At 32.4% G+C, this 14,651-nt stretch overlaps 3 protein-coding genes across 4 annotated transcripts; all 3 read left to right on the top strand.

Moving 5' to 3' along the window:
• Window positions 1-345: 345 nt before the first annotated feature.
• LOC124927187 (thiol protease aleurain-like) lies at window positions 346-2,795 on the top strand. The gene is made up of 7 exons (XM_047467557.1): window positions 346-563; window positions 656-777; window positions 864-979; window positions 1,067-1,140; window positions 1,925-2,321; window positions 2,388-2,523; window positions 2,615-2,795. Exons 1-7 carry the CDS (start codon window positions 361-363, stop codon window positions 2,650-2,652), a joined length of 1,086 nt encoding a protein of 361 aa, XP_047323513.1. The 5' UTR covers window positions 346-360; the 3' UTR covers window positions 2,653-2,795.
• Window positions 2,796-3,820: 1,025 nt separating this feature from the next.
• Window positions 3,821-9,169, top strand: LOC124926090 (protein FIP1-like). 2 transcript variants are annotated; one of them, XM_047466256.1, is made up of 14 exons: window positions 3,821-4,087; window positions 4,239-4,326; window positions 4,417-4,525; window positions 4,641-4,690; window positions 5,202-5,268; window positions 5,576-5,648; window positions 6,163-6,218; window positions 7,147-7,243; window positions 8,126-8,213; window positions 8,290-8,352; window positions 8,430-8,489; window positions 8,554-8,646; window positions 8,734-8,796; window positions 8,887-9,169. In XM_047466256.1, exons 1-14 carry the CDS (start codon window positions 4,038-4,040, stop codon window positions 8,980-8,982), a joined length of 1,053 nt encoding a protein of 350 aa, XP_047322212.1. In that variant the 5' UTR covers window positions 3,821-4,037; the 3' UTR covers window positions 8,983-9,169. The 2 variants fall into 2 exon arrangements, with proteins under 2 accessions (XP_047322212.1, XP_047322213.1); XM_047466257.1 differs by having other exon boundaries at window positions 3,822-4,087; window positions 8,129-8,213.
• Window positions 9,170-12,267: 3,098 nt separating this feature from the next.
• LOC124925694 (methylthioribose-1-phosphate isomerase-like) lies at window positions 12,268-14,468 on the top strand. Its single transcript, XM_047465765.1, has 9 exons — window positions 12,268-12,416; window positions 12,518-12,573; window positions 12,671-12,829; window positions 12,909-13,008; window positions 13,100-13,242; window positions 13,331-13,436; window positions 13,714-13,852; window positions 13,917-14,185; window positions 14,267-14,468. Exons 1-9 carry the CDS (start codon window positions 12,342-12,344, stop codon window positions 14,339-14,341), a joined length of 1,122 nt encoding a protein of 373 aa, XP_047321721.1. The 5' UTR covers window positions 12,268-12,341; the 3' UTR covers window positions 14,342-14,468.
• The last annotated feature ends 183 nt before the right edge of the window (window positions 14,469-14,651 follow it).

Raw genomic sequence — 14,651 nt, forward strand, 5'->3', positions numbered from 1 at the left:
AAATTAGTTATTAAATAGATTTTTTTCTTGTCTATAAGTAGAATATTAGATATTTTAATAACTGTCATTCTCTCTATATATACGTCACCCATGATATGTATTTCAAATTTTTCAAAACACTAATTATTCACTACTACGGCATACCACCGTAAGCTAAATATTCACTCGTCTATTAACCATCCGATCAATCTCAATTCCAAAATGCGGGCCCTACTAAATAAATAGACGGCTATAAATCAATCAGAAAGTTGGAGAACACACATAAGCGTCGCACTCAAATAATTCCCAGGTCAATCGGAATCCTCCATAAAGGCTAGCAAAGCTCTGGAGTATCTTCTTCTTCTTCAGTGTACTTATCGAATGGCTAAAGTACAGTTACTCTGTATCTCAATCTTCCTATTAGTCTGCGTCGCCGTCGCCGGCGCCGGCGAATCGTCTAGCTTCGACGGCGAGAATCCGATCCGATCAGTCGTTTACGACGGTATACGTCAACTCGAGGCATCTGTTCTTGAAGTCGTAGGTTACTCTCGTAGAGCTATCTCCTTCGCTCGCTTTGCTACAAGGTTCGTATTGACTATTGATTGATTGATTGATTGAATTTGAGTTTTGCGATTTGGAGTTTGTCAGTTTGAGATGATTTGCTCGAACTTTGTAGATATGGAAAGCGATATGGAACGGCTGATGATATCAACTTACGATTCTCGATTTTTTCGGAGAATTTGAAGATGATTCGATCGCATAACAAGAAGCGACTCTCTTATACTCTTGCTGTTAATGGTAAGGTTGCTGGAATGCTTGATCCAAATCGTAAATATATTTTGGATCTAATTTGTAACTCAATCAGAGAATCTTTGATGTTGTAGAGTTTGCTGATTTGAGCTGGGAAGAGTTTCATAGGAGTAAGTTAGGAGCTTCTCAGAACTGTTCTGCAACCATAAGAGGCAATCATAGGCTTACAGATGATATTCTTCCTAATGTGGTATACTTTATCAAAACATTCTTCGTGTTCTTTTAAAGTTAATCTATAGAAGGAAGATTTTTGAGATGATCTGGTTTTGTGTAACAGAAAGACTGGAGAGATGCAGGTATAGTGAGTCCTGTGAAAAACCAGGGAGGCTGTGGATCTTGCTGGACTTTCAGGTTAGAATTTTAGGGTTTATATTTCTGAAATACATATAGGTATAGAATGAATCATAGTTTTGAAACTCGTTCCGGTCATATTTTGGTGATTTCCGATCATCCTTTTGGTGTTTTCCGGTCATCAATCTCATTAATGAACTCAGATAATAGTCAAAATAGAGATTAAAATTCAAAATATGGTTTCGTAATTACACTCTGTTCATTGCCTCTAATAGGGACTAGAAATACAAGATATTGTTTCACAACATGAAAAAATTTGTCATTCTCCGTTTTTAGAAAAAAAAATCGATAATTTACCTACAAACTAGAAATAGGTAAACTTAATTAGAACTAAAAAACTAAGGGAGGGGAATGAGAGAGTGATTGAGAAAGAAAACAAGTGATTTAAAAAAAAAATAGGATAAACCCGTTGGGTTAACCCGGGCTGTCGGATTTTCAGTCCAACTAGCGGGTTGATCTTTGTCATTCTCAGTGTTTAAAACTAGAAATCAGTAATCTAACTACGTGAAACTAGAAATAGGTAAATTTAATGAGAACAAAAAAAACGGGGAGAAGGGAATGGTTAAAAAAAAAATGATAAACCCGTTGGATTAACCTGGGCTTCCGGATTTTCGGTCCAACCGACGTTTTGGCCGGGTTTAATTTGATTGATTGCATTTCCGATTTTTTTATCAATCCTTATCCAACCCGATTTGACGATCGGTACACGTGCCAAACCGGGTTGGGTTTCAAAACTATGGAATTAATGAAGGGATGAATATGGTTTTGAATGAATTTATTACAGTACAACTGGGGCATTGGAAGCAGCTTATACACAAGCATTTGGGAAGGGAATTTCATTATCTGAGCAACAACTTGTGGATTGTGCTGGAACATTTAATAACTATGGTTGTAATGGTGGCTTGCCTTCCCAAGCCTTTGAATACATTAAATATAATGGAGGACTTGATACCGAGGAAGCTTATCCTTACACAGCAGTAGATGGAAAATGCAAATTTTCTTCTGAAAATGTTGGTATTCAAGTTGTTGATTCCGTGAACATCACATTAGGGGCTGAAGATGAATTGAAACACGCCGTAGGAACTGTAAGGCCAGTAAGTGTTGCATTTGAGGTGGTAAATAGTTTCAGGTTTTACAAGAAAGGAGTTTACACTAGTGGAAATTGTGGCAAGACTCCAATGGTGAGTTTTCTTTGATTCTTTCCCATTTGAGGAAGACAAGTAAGTAATAGTTTTGTTCTGGGACAGGATGTAAACCATGCTGTTCTAGCAGTGGGATATGGGATTGAAAATGAAATTCCGTTTTGGCTGATAAAGAATTCATGGGGAGGAGATTGGGGAGATAATGGTTACTTCAAAATGGAGTTGGGCAAGAACATGTGTGGTATGTTGGCTTTTTATCCAAACCAATCGTGTTTGATTGATTTTATAAACTAAATAAACCAACTAAATTTGTTTGATTTCGGCATTTGCAGGCGTTGCAACTTGTGCATCGTATCCAATTGTAGCTTAGACGGAGGCATCAATCAATCCTCTGTTGTATACATCCACACAATCCTTCATCATATTTGATTTGTAAAATGAAATGTACCTAGTTACTTGGTATTTAAGGATATAGAACAAGAAACAACTAATAAGTATGTATGTTTGTTGTAATCCTACTTCTTGGGAAGTATATATATATAAAAGAACCTGAATAGATTTCAGGAAAACAAATATGATTATTGATTGAATAGTTTTACAATACCAAGCTTTGTTTGAAACAATTTTGTCTAATTTTTTAGTTAATGTATTGATACGATTTTAGAAAGAGAGAATATTTAATTTAAGAAATGTGATTAGGGAGATGTAAAATTATTTATAGATAATTTTTAAATTTAATAGAATTAAGAGTACTCATTTAACTCATTAGTTGAACTTTAATAGAATTTGAGTTTTTATATTTGAATTATTTTTGTTTTTAATATTTTTAAACATAATTAACAAAAATAAATTATAATATGTTGACATAATATAATTTGAATAGTTTAAAAAAAAATTACTTTCTTAAGCTTAAATGATTGAGAGTTGAGATGGATCAAATACTAATATTCATGTTTGTTCAATTTATCTCTATTGGATGATACAAAACAAAAGGTTTCTTTGGATTACACAAAACAAAATTGTAAGGTTTTAATATAATTAAGGAATTGAAACAAATTTGTAAAATTTAATAAACCTTTTATCCCATTTCTTATAAATTTCTATCTCTTTCTATTATATGAAATTAATGAGTCAATTTTTTTTTTTTATAAAAGTTAAAATATAAATGCTTTTATAAAGTTACCTGATGAACTGTGTTTACATGGAAAAAGAAGTAAGTTACAATTCAAATCAAATAAAAAATTATAATAAAAGATATATTAAAATTATCAATAAAATAAGCAGCTAATTGATTTATAATTCTTTTCCCAAGGCTGAAAAGAATAAAATTGAAAAATCCTTAACCAATTTAGTAGCTTACCAATTTTATTTTACCTATATATCGATTAATTGATTTTAATGGTTTCAGTTTGTAAAATAAAAAGTAGAATATAAACTCAAACTTGATATAAATATAATTAGTATTTAAAAATAATTATTACTATATTAATTAATTAATATTGCTTATTAGAAATTTACAATGTCAAGTCTCTCTCTTTATATATATTTAGATCGGGAATTCGCGATCCAAGACTGTTCGTTGAAGTTCATAAATCCCGTTTCAGAGAGATAACGAATCGCCGATGATTTGTTCTCTTGTTAGAGAAATAGTGCGTGTGTGTGAAAGTGATTAGTAAAGCTGTAAAGGATATCTATGCATTATGATCTCTGAATCCTCGCAGTAGTAAATATACATAGCAAGAATCCGAGAAAAAGATGGCCACTGATAGACACGCTGCCACTATCTCACCTGAAGAAGAAGCCCTGTAATTATTGCTTAATCCTTACTCCCTTTCTCCTGCTTTTTGAGTATTTCATTGTTAATTGATCATTTTCAATCACAATTGACGATCATGCTTGAATTTCGTTATTGAACTTTGTGTAAGATCATGTAATCTCAACTCTTTCACAATGTAGGTTCCTCGATGTACCGATTGAGACTCCTTTATTTGGCCATCGCAAACCAACAAGCTTAGTTGGAAGTGTTTTGTACTGCATTTTGTTGGCAAGTTCCTAAATTACTTCATTTCACTTTCGGGTTTCGCATTATTTGGAAAATTAGTGATAATGGATAGCTGGGTCTTCATTACTTTAGGCAGGTTATGTTGTTTTGGCTGCGGCATCTCCATGGGTATTTCGCCCAGGACAAGATTTTCTTTCATCGGCATTGTGCAGCTGCAGTGTCGCCCTTTTGATTGCCACAGGTTATTTTCATGTTTATTTGGATCCTTCCTTCCAAGATGATGCTGTGATTTCATGTCTTTCTCTATTGGAATATTTGGAAATGATAATAAGTTTTCGTTTCTTTTTGTTATGTAGGTATATTTCAACAGTATTTGGTATACCAAGTTCAGAAAATACGCTTGCAGGTATGGTTATGATATAACTAGAATTATGTTTAATATCTAGAATCAAATAGTATAATTGTTGAAATGATACATTGAATCAAAGAGAATTGTATTAATAGGAAAAGATATAGCCTTAAATGTAAAGGAGAATACATGTATTGAGATGAGAGTGAAACAGAAACTTTAGAAGAGTTTTCAACTAATTCATTTCTTATCTACAACATAACCGTTACTAATCAATTTATACTATTTTATTTGTACCCGCCAATATCCGCTACTAGCTGCTGTTAACTCTTTCCCTCATTACAGGTTTTCCTCTTATCCTAAAAGATTGATTGGCTTACACCAAAAGTTGATAAAGTTTACTGTACTATTCTTATGTCTTTCTGTGCAATATGTGCCTTGTATATCTGCTCAGAAGTGCTTTACATTTGCACCCATCATCTGCTCTTTAATTCTTCTGTATAATTGTTGGATCTCATACCTCTGATTTTCTCAGTTATTTTTCCTATTACCTCTTCTTATGTTGCAGGGCTATTATGTTTTCAGCCAGAAGTTAAAGCATCTAGTTCGTCTTCCTTTTGCAACCACCGCTTATGGTATGGACTTCAATTTTCTACTGTACTTTACACTGACTAATGTTTAAAAGCTATATTTTCCCAATGTTGGCAATGAAGTCATGCACTTTTAAAGCATAGTCGACAATCATCTTATGATAACATTGTTCCCCTGTCTAGGCAACATCCATTTTCCCTTTTTTATGCATTCACTTAATACCCTTATTGAGTGTTGGAAGAAAAGGAAACATACTATGCGGTAGATTTTATAACATGTGTATGTTCAAAGATTTCTATCCATAGCTTTGGCCAATATTAAGGTACTTATTTGAATTTATGTATTTTTCAGCAACTGCTGCTATTCTACTTATCATGGTGTGGAAACCCCTTATTAGTCTTCTTGCCATCTCTCTGTTACTCAGGTATGTCTTGGCATATTTAGTTGTTTTGATTTGTTAAGGTGGCTTTGTAGATGTTGCTTTTGTCTTGCTATCTGATTTAGTAAGTCATTTCCTAGTATTTAAGTTGAGTTCAAGATTTTAACATGCCAAATATGTTTACTACTTTGCACTCTACGAGGATTATATTAGTTTGTGACTACTCTGAACATAATTACCTGTAGCCTAGTAAATTGGATGTGTTAATTATGATGGAAAATTACATTTTTATTTTCATCATGCCCCCAAGATCATGCAATTTTCTATGGTAATGATACTATTGACAGGAGTTCTCCTCCTGCTACAAAAACCAAGTCCATAGCACTATCGCCTTCTCTTTTTCTTCATTTCATATAATTGCTTTTGGAGTCGTTACATTATGGAAACTGATGTTTTAAATTAATTTTTTGTCCAAGTTTCTTTTTCAACTACAAAGTATTATGGTTGATTTTTGGGAAATACGCTCTCTCAGAATTTTGTTTGCTATAACATTCTGCAGGATCATTATGCTTGTTGAAGCAGTATTTGCTGCTTTCTTTATGAGTGTCTACATGGGTAGGTTTCATGCATTGAAAGTAAATCTAGTAAGTTGATTGGTTATTATATATTTCTGGTGATGGCTCCTTGGTTTATTGCGTGCTTTGATAAAATTATACTTTTTCTTAAAAGAATTCTTGAAATATTCTACACTATGTTGCTTATTTTGAGGAAATTCTTTTATCCATATTTTTTTGGAGGAATTTTGATATCCAAGTATTACTGTCATTATGCTTTGAGAAACATTGTCAGGTTCTCGAGGACAAAGATTACCTACTAAAAACCATCTTTCTTCTCTTGTTCAAACATTTTTTTTAATTTAGATTCTTGAACCATCTTGGTCTGCAAATTGTGTAGCCATTTCTTAGTTATCCAAGTAAGATATTGTTAATTGTTACAGAGAAAAGGTTATGAGAAGAATATAAAGACCCCAGTCTATCTGTTGTTAGGTGTAGGGTTAGGGTTTGTAATAGAGAATAGTAGATTCAAGAAGGAGATGAAAATGAAATAGCCTCATCTCTTAGATAAGGGAAGGATGGAGAGTCTCCATTGTCCAGAGAGAGTAAACTCTATTTACTACATTAATTGATTCCCTCTTTCAGCTAGGTCACCCAATATATAACTATAGGGTGCCATCTATTCTAACAACTAACAACTTGGAGGACTAATATAATAAACAATTTATTACTAACTACTAATTTCCAACCCTACTAATACATTACACTAGCCTTCTTTATAGGTTTATATAAGAGATGATTTTTGCTGGTGTAATGTGTTGAAACTGCAGAGAGTAAATGACTGGCTATGACTAACTTTGGCTATTTCTACAAATTTTGTTTCCCTTAGTTTTAGTCAAGGAGGAAAATATATTCCATATAGCTATCCAGACTTTCAGAAATAAGAGTTTGCTTCCATTTATTAATGGGCTGCCACATTATATCTGCAGGTTATATTCACAGATACAATTCATTAGATTCTCAACCTGATGTTTTAAAGTCTTTAAACTCTCCCCTCCAGCCGTCATCGTCCTCAGAAGGATTGAGGTAGTTATAATTGAATATCTTGAATGAAAGAGGGTGATTTCTAATTATCCGCTTTTCACATCTTTGTTTTTTATATACTTTATCATTCAAAGTCAACAGTATTAGAAGGAAAATTTTCTCAGCATGGCTTCTGTTTTAGAAGACAACAGGCTTCAAGTTTACATCCATTATGATCAGACTTGATAACAAGTGCTAATATATTGTGACCTAGAACTATACTGTATAGAGCTCAGGAATCAAGTTGATAGCCCAGAACCCCCAAAAAACTGATAATATTAAGGCTTTTGCCGGAATTTTGTACCGTAAAGTAATTTCTTATATCAGTTTAAGTTAGGTTTACTTTAATCAGTTTAAGTTAGGTTTTCTTTTAAGTGTCAAGGTTTAAGACCATATCAAAATTCTAGTCATTAGTATCGTTCTCTGGTTATGATTGCCATCCTGTGTTTACTCAGTTATTAGAATTAATATTGGAAACATAAGTATCTGGCAAAGATTGGGGAACAATAATTCAGAACTGTAGATAGATCTGTCTAGTCCTCAACATGTTGTCAGGACATCTGAGAAGGCGGACAAATGATTATAATTTGTAGAAAGACAATGTAGAAGTAGTTTAGTAGTTTAGTTATCCAATAATTTCTTGTGAGTTAGATTCCCCTCTGCAAGCATTTGATTGAAATTCGGTTCAGTGTCTGGCATTGATGGAAGGCTGTGATAATCTGTCTTGGTATTTTTGACTGGTTTCACGCGGAAGGATGGCATTACTCGGAGTAGTAGGCTTAACTTTTGTAATCTAATTGTGTTTGTAACCTGTTCTTGATAAAAATATGTGTACCATTTATTTTCAATTTATTGGCCAAAAGCACAACTGATATTCCTTCCTAGCAGGTACCGTGATGGTGGTCGCCTTGCTGATCAGCAAATGGCTTTGTTACAGTATCAACAGGAAAACCTTCACTTGCTTTGTGAGGAGGTATGTTAGAAGTGCCAAATTAAATTTGCTATATATTAAGAAAAGTATGTAACACCTATGTATGTGCCTTATGTAGATCATTCGATTACAAGAATGCTTAAGCAAATATGAAAGTTGTAGTGATGGAACCGCTCCTCAGGTAATGTAATTCCTACATACCCTTGTTATGGTAATATTCTATCATGCTAATCTAAACCATACGTACTATTCTTGCAGGTTGATCTTGCTCATCTTTTAGCAGCTCGTGATCAGGAGCTACGAACACTTTCTGCTGAGGTAACCTCTTGTTCTTTCGTAATGATGCCATTGTACTGATCTTCTTTACATTTCTGAATTTCAGATGAACCAGTTAAAATCGGAGCTAACACTAGCCCGATCACTCATTGCTGAGAGAGATTCCGAGCTTCAGCGTGTCCGCACCACCAATAATCAGGTCTTGAATATTAATTTTACATTATTTCCACATTTATCAATCAGGCTGTTCGACCATTTCAATAACTCACCATATTGGTGGGAACAGTACGTAGAAGAGAACGAAAGATTGAGAGCTATATTGGCAGAATGGAGTAATCGAGCAGCAAAGGTACACCAATTAACTCTCCCTTTACAACTATAAACAAACAAAGACATCGACATAGCAAATATAACGACGTGGTTTGTTTAATTTAAACAGCTAGAACGCGCATTCGAGGCGGAGAGAATATCAAACTTGGAACTACAGAAGAAATTATCAACATCCAGATATCAAAGGTCCACAAAACAAACTTAGAAGAGCATTGAGGGTCAATCATTCTTGGGGGATTGCTATGGTTTGTGTATGAAGGATACATTACATGTACATATGAACACCACATTATGGGTATGCAACTCTCTATTAGAACAAAATTGAATATGCAAATGAATACTACATTAAAAGATCTAGCAATTACAAACTTATTTTTTAGTTAATAAACTTATGTTGTTCAGCGGTTCAACCCCGATTCGCTTATGTTTTTATTTGAAAACTTTTGAATCCTTAAATTCAAAATATATTTATCATCTTATTATAATTAAATCAATCACATATTGGAACTAGACCAATCTTGACCGTATTAAATCTGATAATCGATATTAAAAAATTATTTGATTTCGTTGCAAATTTACTACGCTATTTCAATAAAATAACTTTATTTAAAAAAACAAGGTCTCGAATATATTATCTCCTTTATTTTTAAAACATTTAACATTATTTAACCTATTAAGATAGCTCAAGTGACAAAAAGTGGTTTCTAAGAGATTAAATGTCACATGTTCGATTCTCACTTAAAACGTCTTAAGTTGAAATGGTTGTCATGACTGTGGGAGTTATGCTAACATCCTTCATTAAAAACATCTCAACTAATAAATGACATAACGATGAGTCGGAAGATTCCCAACAAAATTTACACATTTTTTTTTACTACCTCGCATTCTGAGAGAACGAATAAAAATATCGTATATGTACATAAATTACAACACACTAATATCATATTCTCATTAATAAAATATTTATATAATTTTACTATAATATATTTGTATAGCAAAAATATAAAGATAAAAAGTATTAAAAAAATATAATAATAGACACAAAATCTATTAAAAGAGATTTTATAGAATAATTAAAAAGTGATTGTTTATATGGACTTTATTCCAGTGTCAATAATTGGATTTGACAAATAGATTTAATTAAAATAAGTAAAAATATTTTAATATTTTGATTAAATAATTATTATAAAATTTTATTTTACTTTTATAAAATTATAATTTTAAATATAAAATTCAATAAATTAAAAACTTAAATAATTTATTTTTTCTTATCAAATATATTATTTTAATAAAAAAAAACTATCAAATAACAGCATCAAACAAGGAGAAAAGTATCCATTTGAGTTTTAGTTGCATAAAACAGGTTGGGCAGAAAGTAGCTATTGAAGACTTTCTTTTTTCATGCTAACCATTTTTATATTTTAATTATTATGTAAATAATTAAAGGATCGATGTGACTCATTTATCACAACTAATTTTTATATTATTATGTTTTTTTTGGTTATGTTATCAATGTCCTATTTTTTAAATCTTGTAATGATTCAACTAAAAATATTAAAATACAATTATTTTATTCTTATGAAATATAAATTTTAAACTATCCTACTATATTTTAAATGCAATTTCAGATTTTTTTCACTGATAACACATCTCATGCATTTTAAAAGCCTTGTAACGAAACCTGGCCCAATTAGCAGAAATTTATACATTAACTTAAAAGACATAATTTAAAGTCTTGTAATGGAACTTTACCCAATAACCTTAAACATTTTTTTAAAGTTAATATATTGTATACTATTATAATATTTTTTTAAATGGTCACATATATTAAAAATGATAAAAAAAATGACATTAATATATATATATAATACAACCACGTTACCCAATATATTATCGAGTTTGTAACTCCTCGAGAGAAATGATTAACTCTCCTACCGACTTCATCGACTTTTCGAAACGAATCTCAAAAAACGTTTTAATAATAACATTATGAATGATACGTATTAGACGACTACGGTGATTAAAAGTTCGATGATTTCACTCTAACCAAATAATCTACCAGAAAATAATTGGGTTGATAACTCAAATATTTAGGTATGTTATATCAGGCGCATCAATTAAAATTTCTCAACAACTACCAAACACTCAGTATCAATCGGTGAATCCCAATAATATTGCACAAAAAAAGACTCTAGAAGTAAGTGAATTACCAATTCAATATTCTCGTGACACATATGATAACGACATACTATAATACAACTTTTTTTCATGCATATGTTATCCGTAAAAGTTTCACCGTGAATAGTGCTCCATCTAAATAACAAAATCTTGGATGGAATCTTAGACTCGCAAAACTTCTCCCAAAAATTCATATGGAATCATCTTATCGATCAAATTGTAGTAAATGAAATATAAGGATAGTGAATTTGGAAGATTGAATGAGAGAGTGAATTATGTGATGCAATCTAATTGTCTGAGAAAATTTTTAAAAAAATTATCTTCTACTTCTCCTCATACTTTTTCCATTTTCATTCAATAATGTAATGTCACGTTATTCTTTACTCCCTTATCATTCCTCTTGTAGCAATGCCTCATATGAAAACTATCAATATTTTGTCATCGCATAACGTTTTATTTAGACGAAAACACTTGTTTATGTCCTACCAAAAGTAAACCTCTATTACGAGAAAACTCATCATAATATTTAATCTATTTCTATATCTAATTCTGCTAGCGAAACCACTAGATCGATGATCAAACATGTCATTAACTAAGACATTTCTACATATAGCAATTAAAACAAATCCATGATACGTTGCACCTAAACTTTTAACACTATACTAAATATCATCCCAAAAACTGATCAAAAATCTATCCCCATAATAAATCTAGACTGCACGCGAAAACCTTTCCACACAAAATAAATTCTCCTTCAAATAATACATCATATATCCCGCTGAAGACATTTTGGTTAACCAACTAAACCAATCTTGACCATATTAAATCTGATCATCGATGCTAAAAAATTATTTAACTCCGTTGCAAATCGACTACACTATTTCAATGAAATAACCTAATTAAAAGAAATAAGGTCTCAAATATATTCCTACCTCCCTTATCTTTAAAACATTTAACTTTATTTAACTTATTAAGGTAGCTCAAGTGACAAAAGTAGTTTCTAAGAGACCAAATGTCACATATTTGGTTCTCGCTTAGAACCATTTAAGTTGAAGTAGTTATTATAACTTTGGGGTCATAGTAACCTACTTCGTTAAAAAAATCTTATCTCAACGAAAATTTCTCATTTTTTTCATTTTTACTACTTTATACATAAATTACAACACACTCTAGTATCATATCCTCATTAATAAAAAAAAAAAATATAAGGTAAAAAAGTAGTAAAAATGATATAATAATATAGAGAGAATAATTGAAAAGTGATTGTTACATGGAATTTATTCAAGTGTCAATAAGTGGATACATCTAATCACGGAAGCCCAAGCCAAAGCCCAGAATCGTGGATTTAGAGTGAGAGTGAAAGTCAGCAAATCGGGTTCAGTTGAGATGGCGACGCCTGCAAACGATTCGTCTCTTCAAGCTATCCGTTATCGACCTGGTTCACTTCAGCTCCTCGATCAGGTCCACATTATGCATCTTTATGAATCTCTTCTATTTCATTCATTCATTGATTCGAGACTTCAATAGTAGTATAACCGGTATTCATTGAATTTTGTTAATAGAGGAAGCTTCCACTCCAAACTATTTACATCGACATCCGTAACTCATCTGATGGATGGTAGGTTAATAACAATTCTGCTCTAATTCACGTTCTCAATTTTATATCATCTAATTCCGCGATTTGCAGTTTTAATTTCTTAAAAATATTGTCTCAGGACTGCAATACGCGATATGGTCGTTCGTGGAGCACCTGCTATTGCTGTAGCTGGTGCACTCTCTTTAGCTGTAGAATTGTTCAACTTGGAAAATTTTGAAGGAACTTCTCAAGATGCATCATCTCTTATTACCAAAAAATTGGAATATCTTGTATCAAGGTACTTGTTAATTGTGATAACTGCTTCCAGACTAACTTAATTAGGTTTTCCTGGCTGATTTAGAAATTTCATTTGTTAGCCGACCAACTGCTGTTAATCTTTCTGATGCTGCAACGAAATTTAATGAAATTATATCCAAGGCAGCTGCTACCACTTCTGATGCCAAGGATGTATTTAAGGTGGTGGTGGTGAAAATATGTGTTGTTGTTATGTTGTATAATGTTATCAAATCGTTATCTTATCATTCCATTTAATGGTTGTTGTGGTTAGGTTTTCATTGAAGCTGCTGAATTGATGCTCGAGGATGACGTGACTTCGAATAAAGCTATTGGATCGTTTGGAGCTGAGTTTATCCGATTTCAGCTTAAGGACATCAATAAGCTGTCTATACTCACTCATTGCAACACTGGAAGGTGCAACTTTAAAGTGCTATGAGTATATCTTAGGAATAAAGTATCTGTTAAAATCATTCTCTCTGTGATTTGTCTTTGTATTATGCAGTCTTGCTACAGCTGGTTATGGAACCGCTTTAGGAGTCATTCGTTCACTTCAAACTGATGGAGTTTTGGAGCATGCATATTGCACTGAAACGCGTCCATACAATCAAGTGAGTCTTTTACAAGCTTATGTTTAACAACTTGTTAACTTAAAGATGTTACATCTTGATACTTACATTTTACTTTAGGACTAGAGAATTTATGTTACCTCATTTGATTTGTGGCATGATCTCATTTAAATCAACAGTAAACTCATGGATCACATCCGCCGTATAGAAAATATTTGAAAAAATTTCACCCATTATCCCAAAAGACCCCGATCAACAAAAACTGCAATCAGGGCTCAGTTCATCATCATTAACACTAATGTTTAATTATTTGATATAGGGGTCAAGGTTGACAGCATTTGAATTGGTGCATGAAAAAATCCCTGCTACTCTAATAACTGATTCAGCTGCTGCTGCATTGATGAAAGCTGGACGTGTGAATGGCATAATTGTTGGAGCAGACCGTGTTGCCTCAAATGGTACTATTTAAACGAAACATATGTTGTCTTGTTGTTGCATGTACTTAAAAAAAAATGGATGCAGGAGATACCGCAAACAAGATTGGGACGTATAACCTAGCTGTATGTGCGAAACATCACGACATTCCATTTTATGTAGCAGCACCCCTGACTTCAGTTGATTTATCACTTCAATCGGGGGACGAAATTGTCATAGAAGAACGATCTCCTTTGGAATTGCTAAACGCGCATGGTGGTCGTGGGGAACAGATTGCTGCTTCTGGGATTTCTGTCTGGAATCCTGCATTTGATGTTACCCCTGCTTCTTTGATAAGTGGAATATTTACCGAAAAGGTTTGGTCCTTCCTACCTACACTACAAATTAATATAACAATTTCAAGGGTGAATAATTTTTTTTACTTTTATTTTTACCAGGGTGTTATTACAAAGAAGACTGGAAGTGAATCCTTTGACATAAAGGGATTCGTGCAAAGAGCACAGGGTAACTGATCTAATGGTTTTACCTTTTGCATCAATGAATCAAGGTGTGTTGTTTATTTAAATCCTTATAAATAAAGACAGACTAATGGCACTGTAAAACTATTTGTATCTTTATATTCTGTTTCACTTTTACTTGGAACATGAAAGTGTTGAGTTTGACCCCCATAAAAACTGTCAAAAATTAAGACTTCCATTTTTTTTCTTTTTTACCGTCATGTGACAAATCTTTTATTATGTTAAAAATTGAAGAATTGAAACTATTATTAGTTATATTTCTATACACTTGGTAAATAAAAACTCATAATGCTCACAACTGTTT

Source organism: Impatiens glandulifera, chromosome 2, assembly GCF_907164915.1.
Source record: "Impatiens glandulifera chromosome 2, dImpGla2.1, whole genome shotgun sequence".
NCBI classification, from domain to species: domain Eukaryota; kingdom Viridiplantae; phylum Streptophyta; class Magnoliopsida; order Ericales; family Balsaminaceae; genus Impatiens; species Impatiens glandulifera.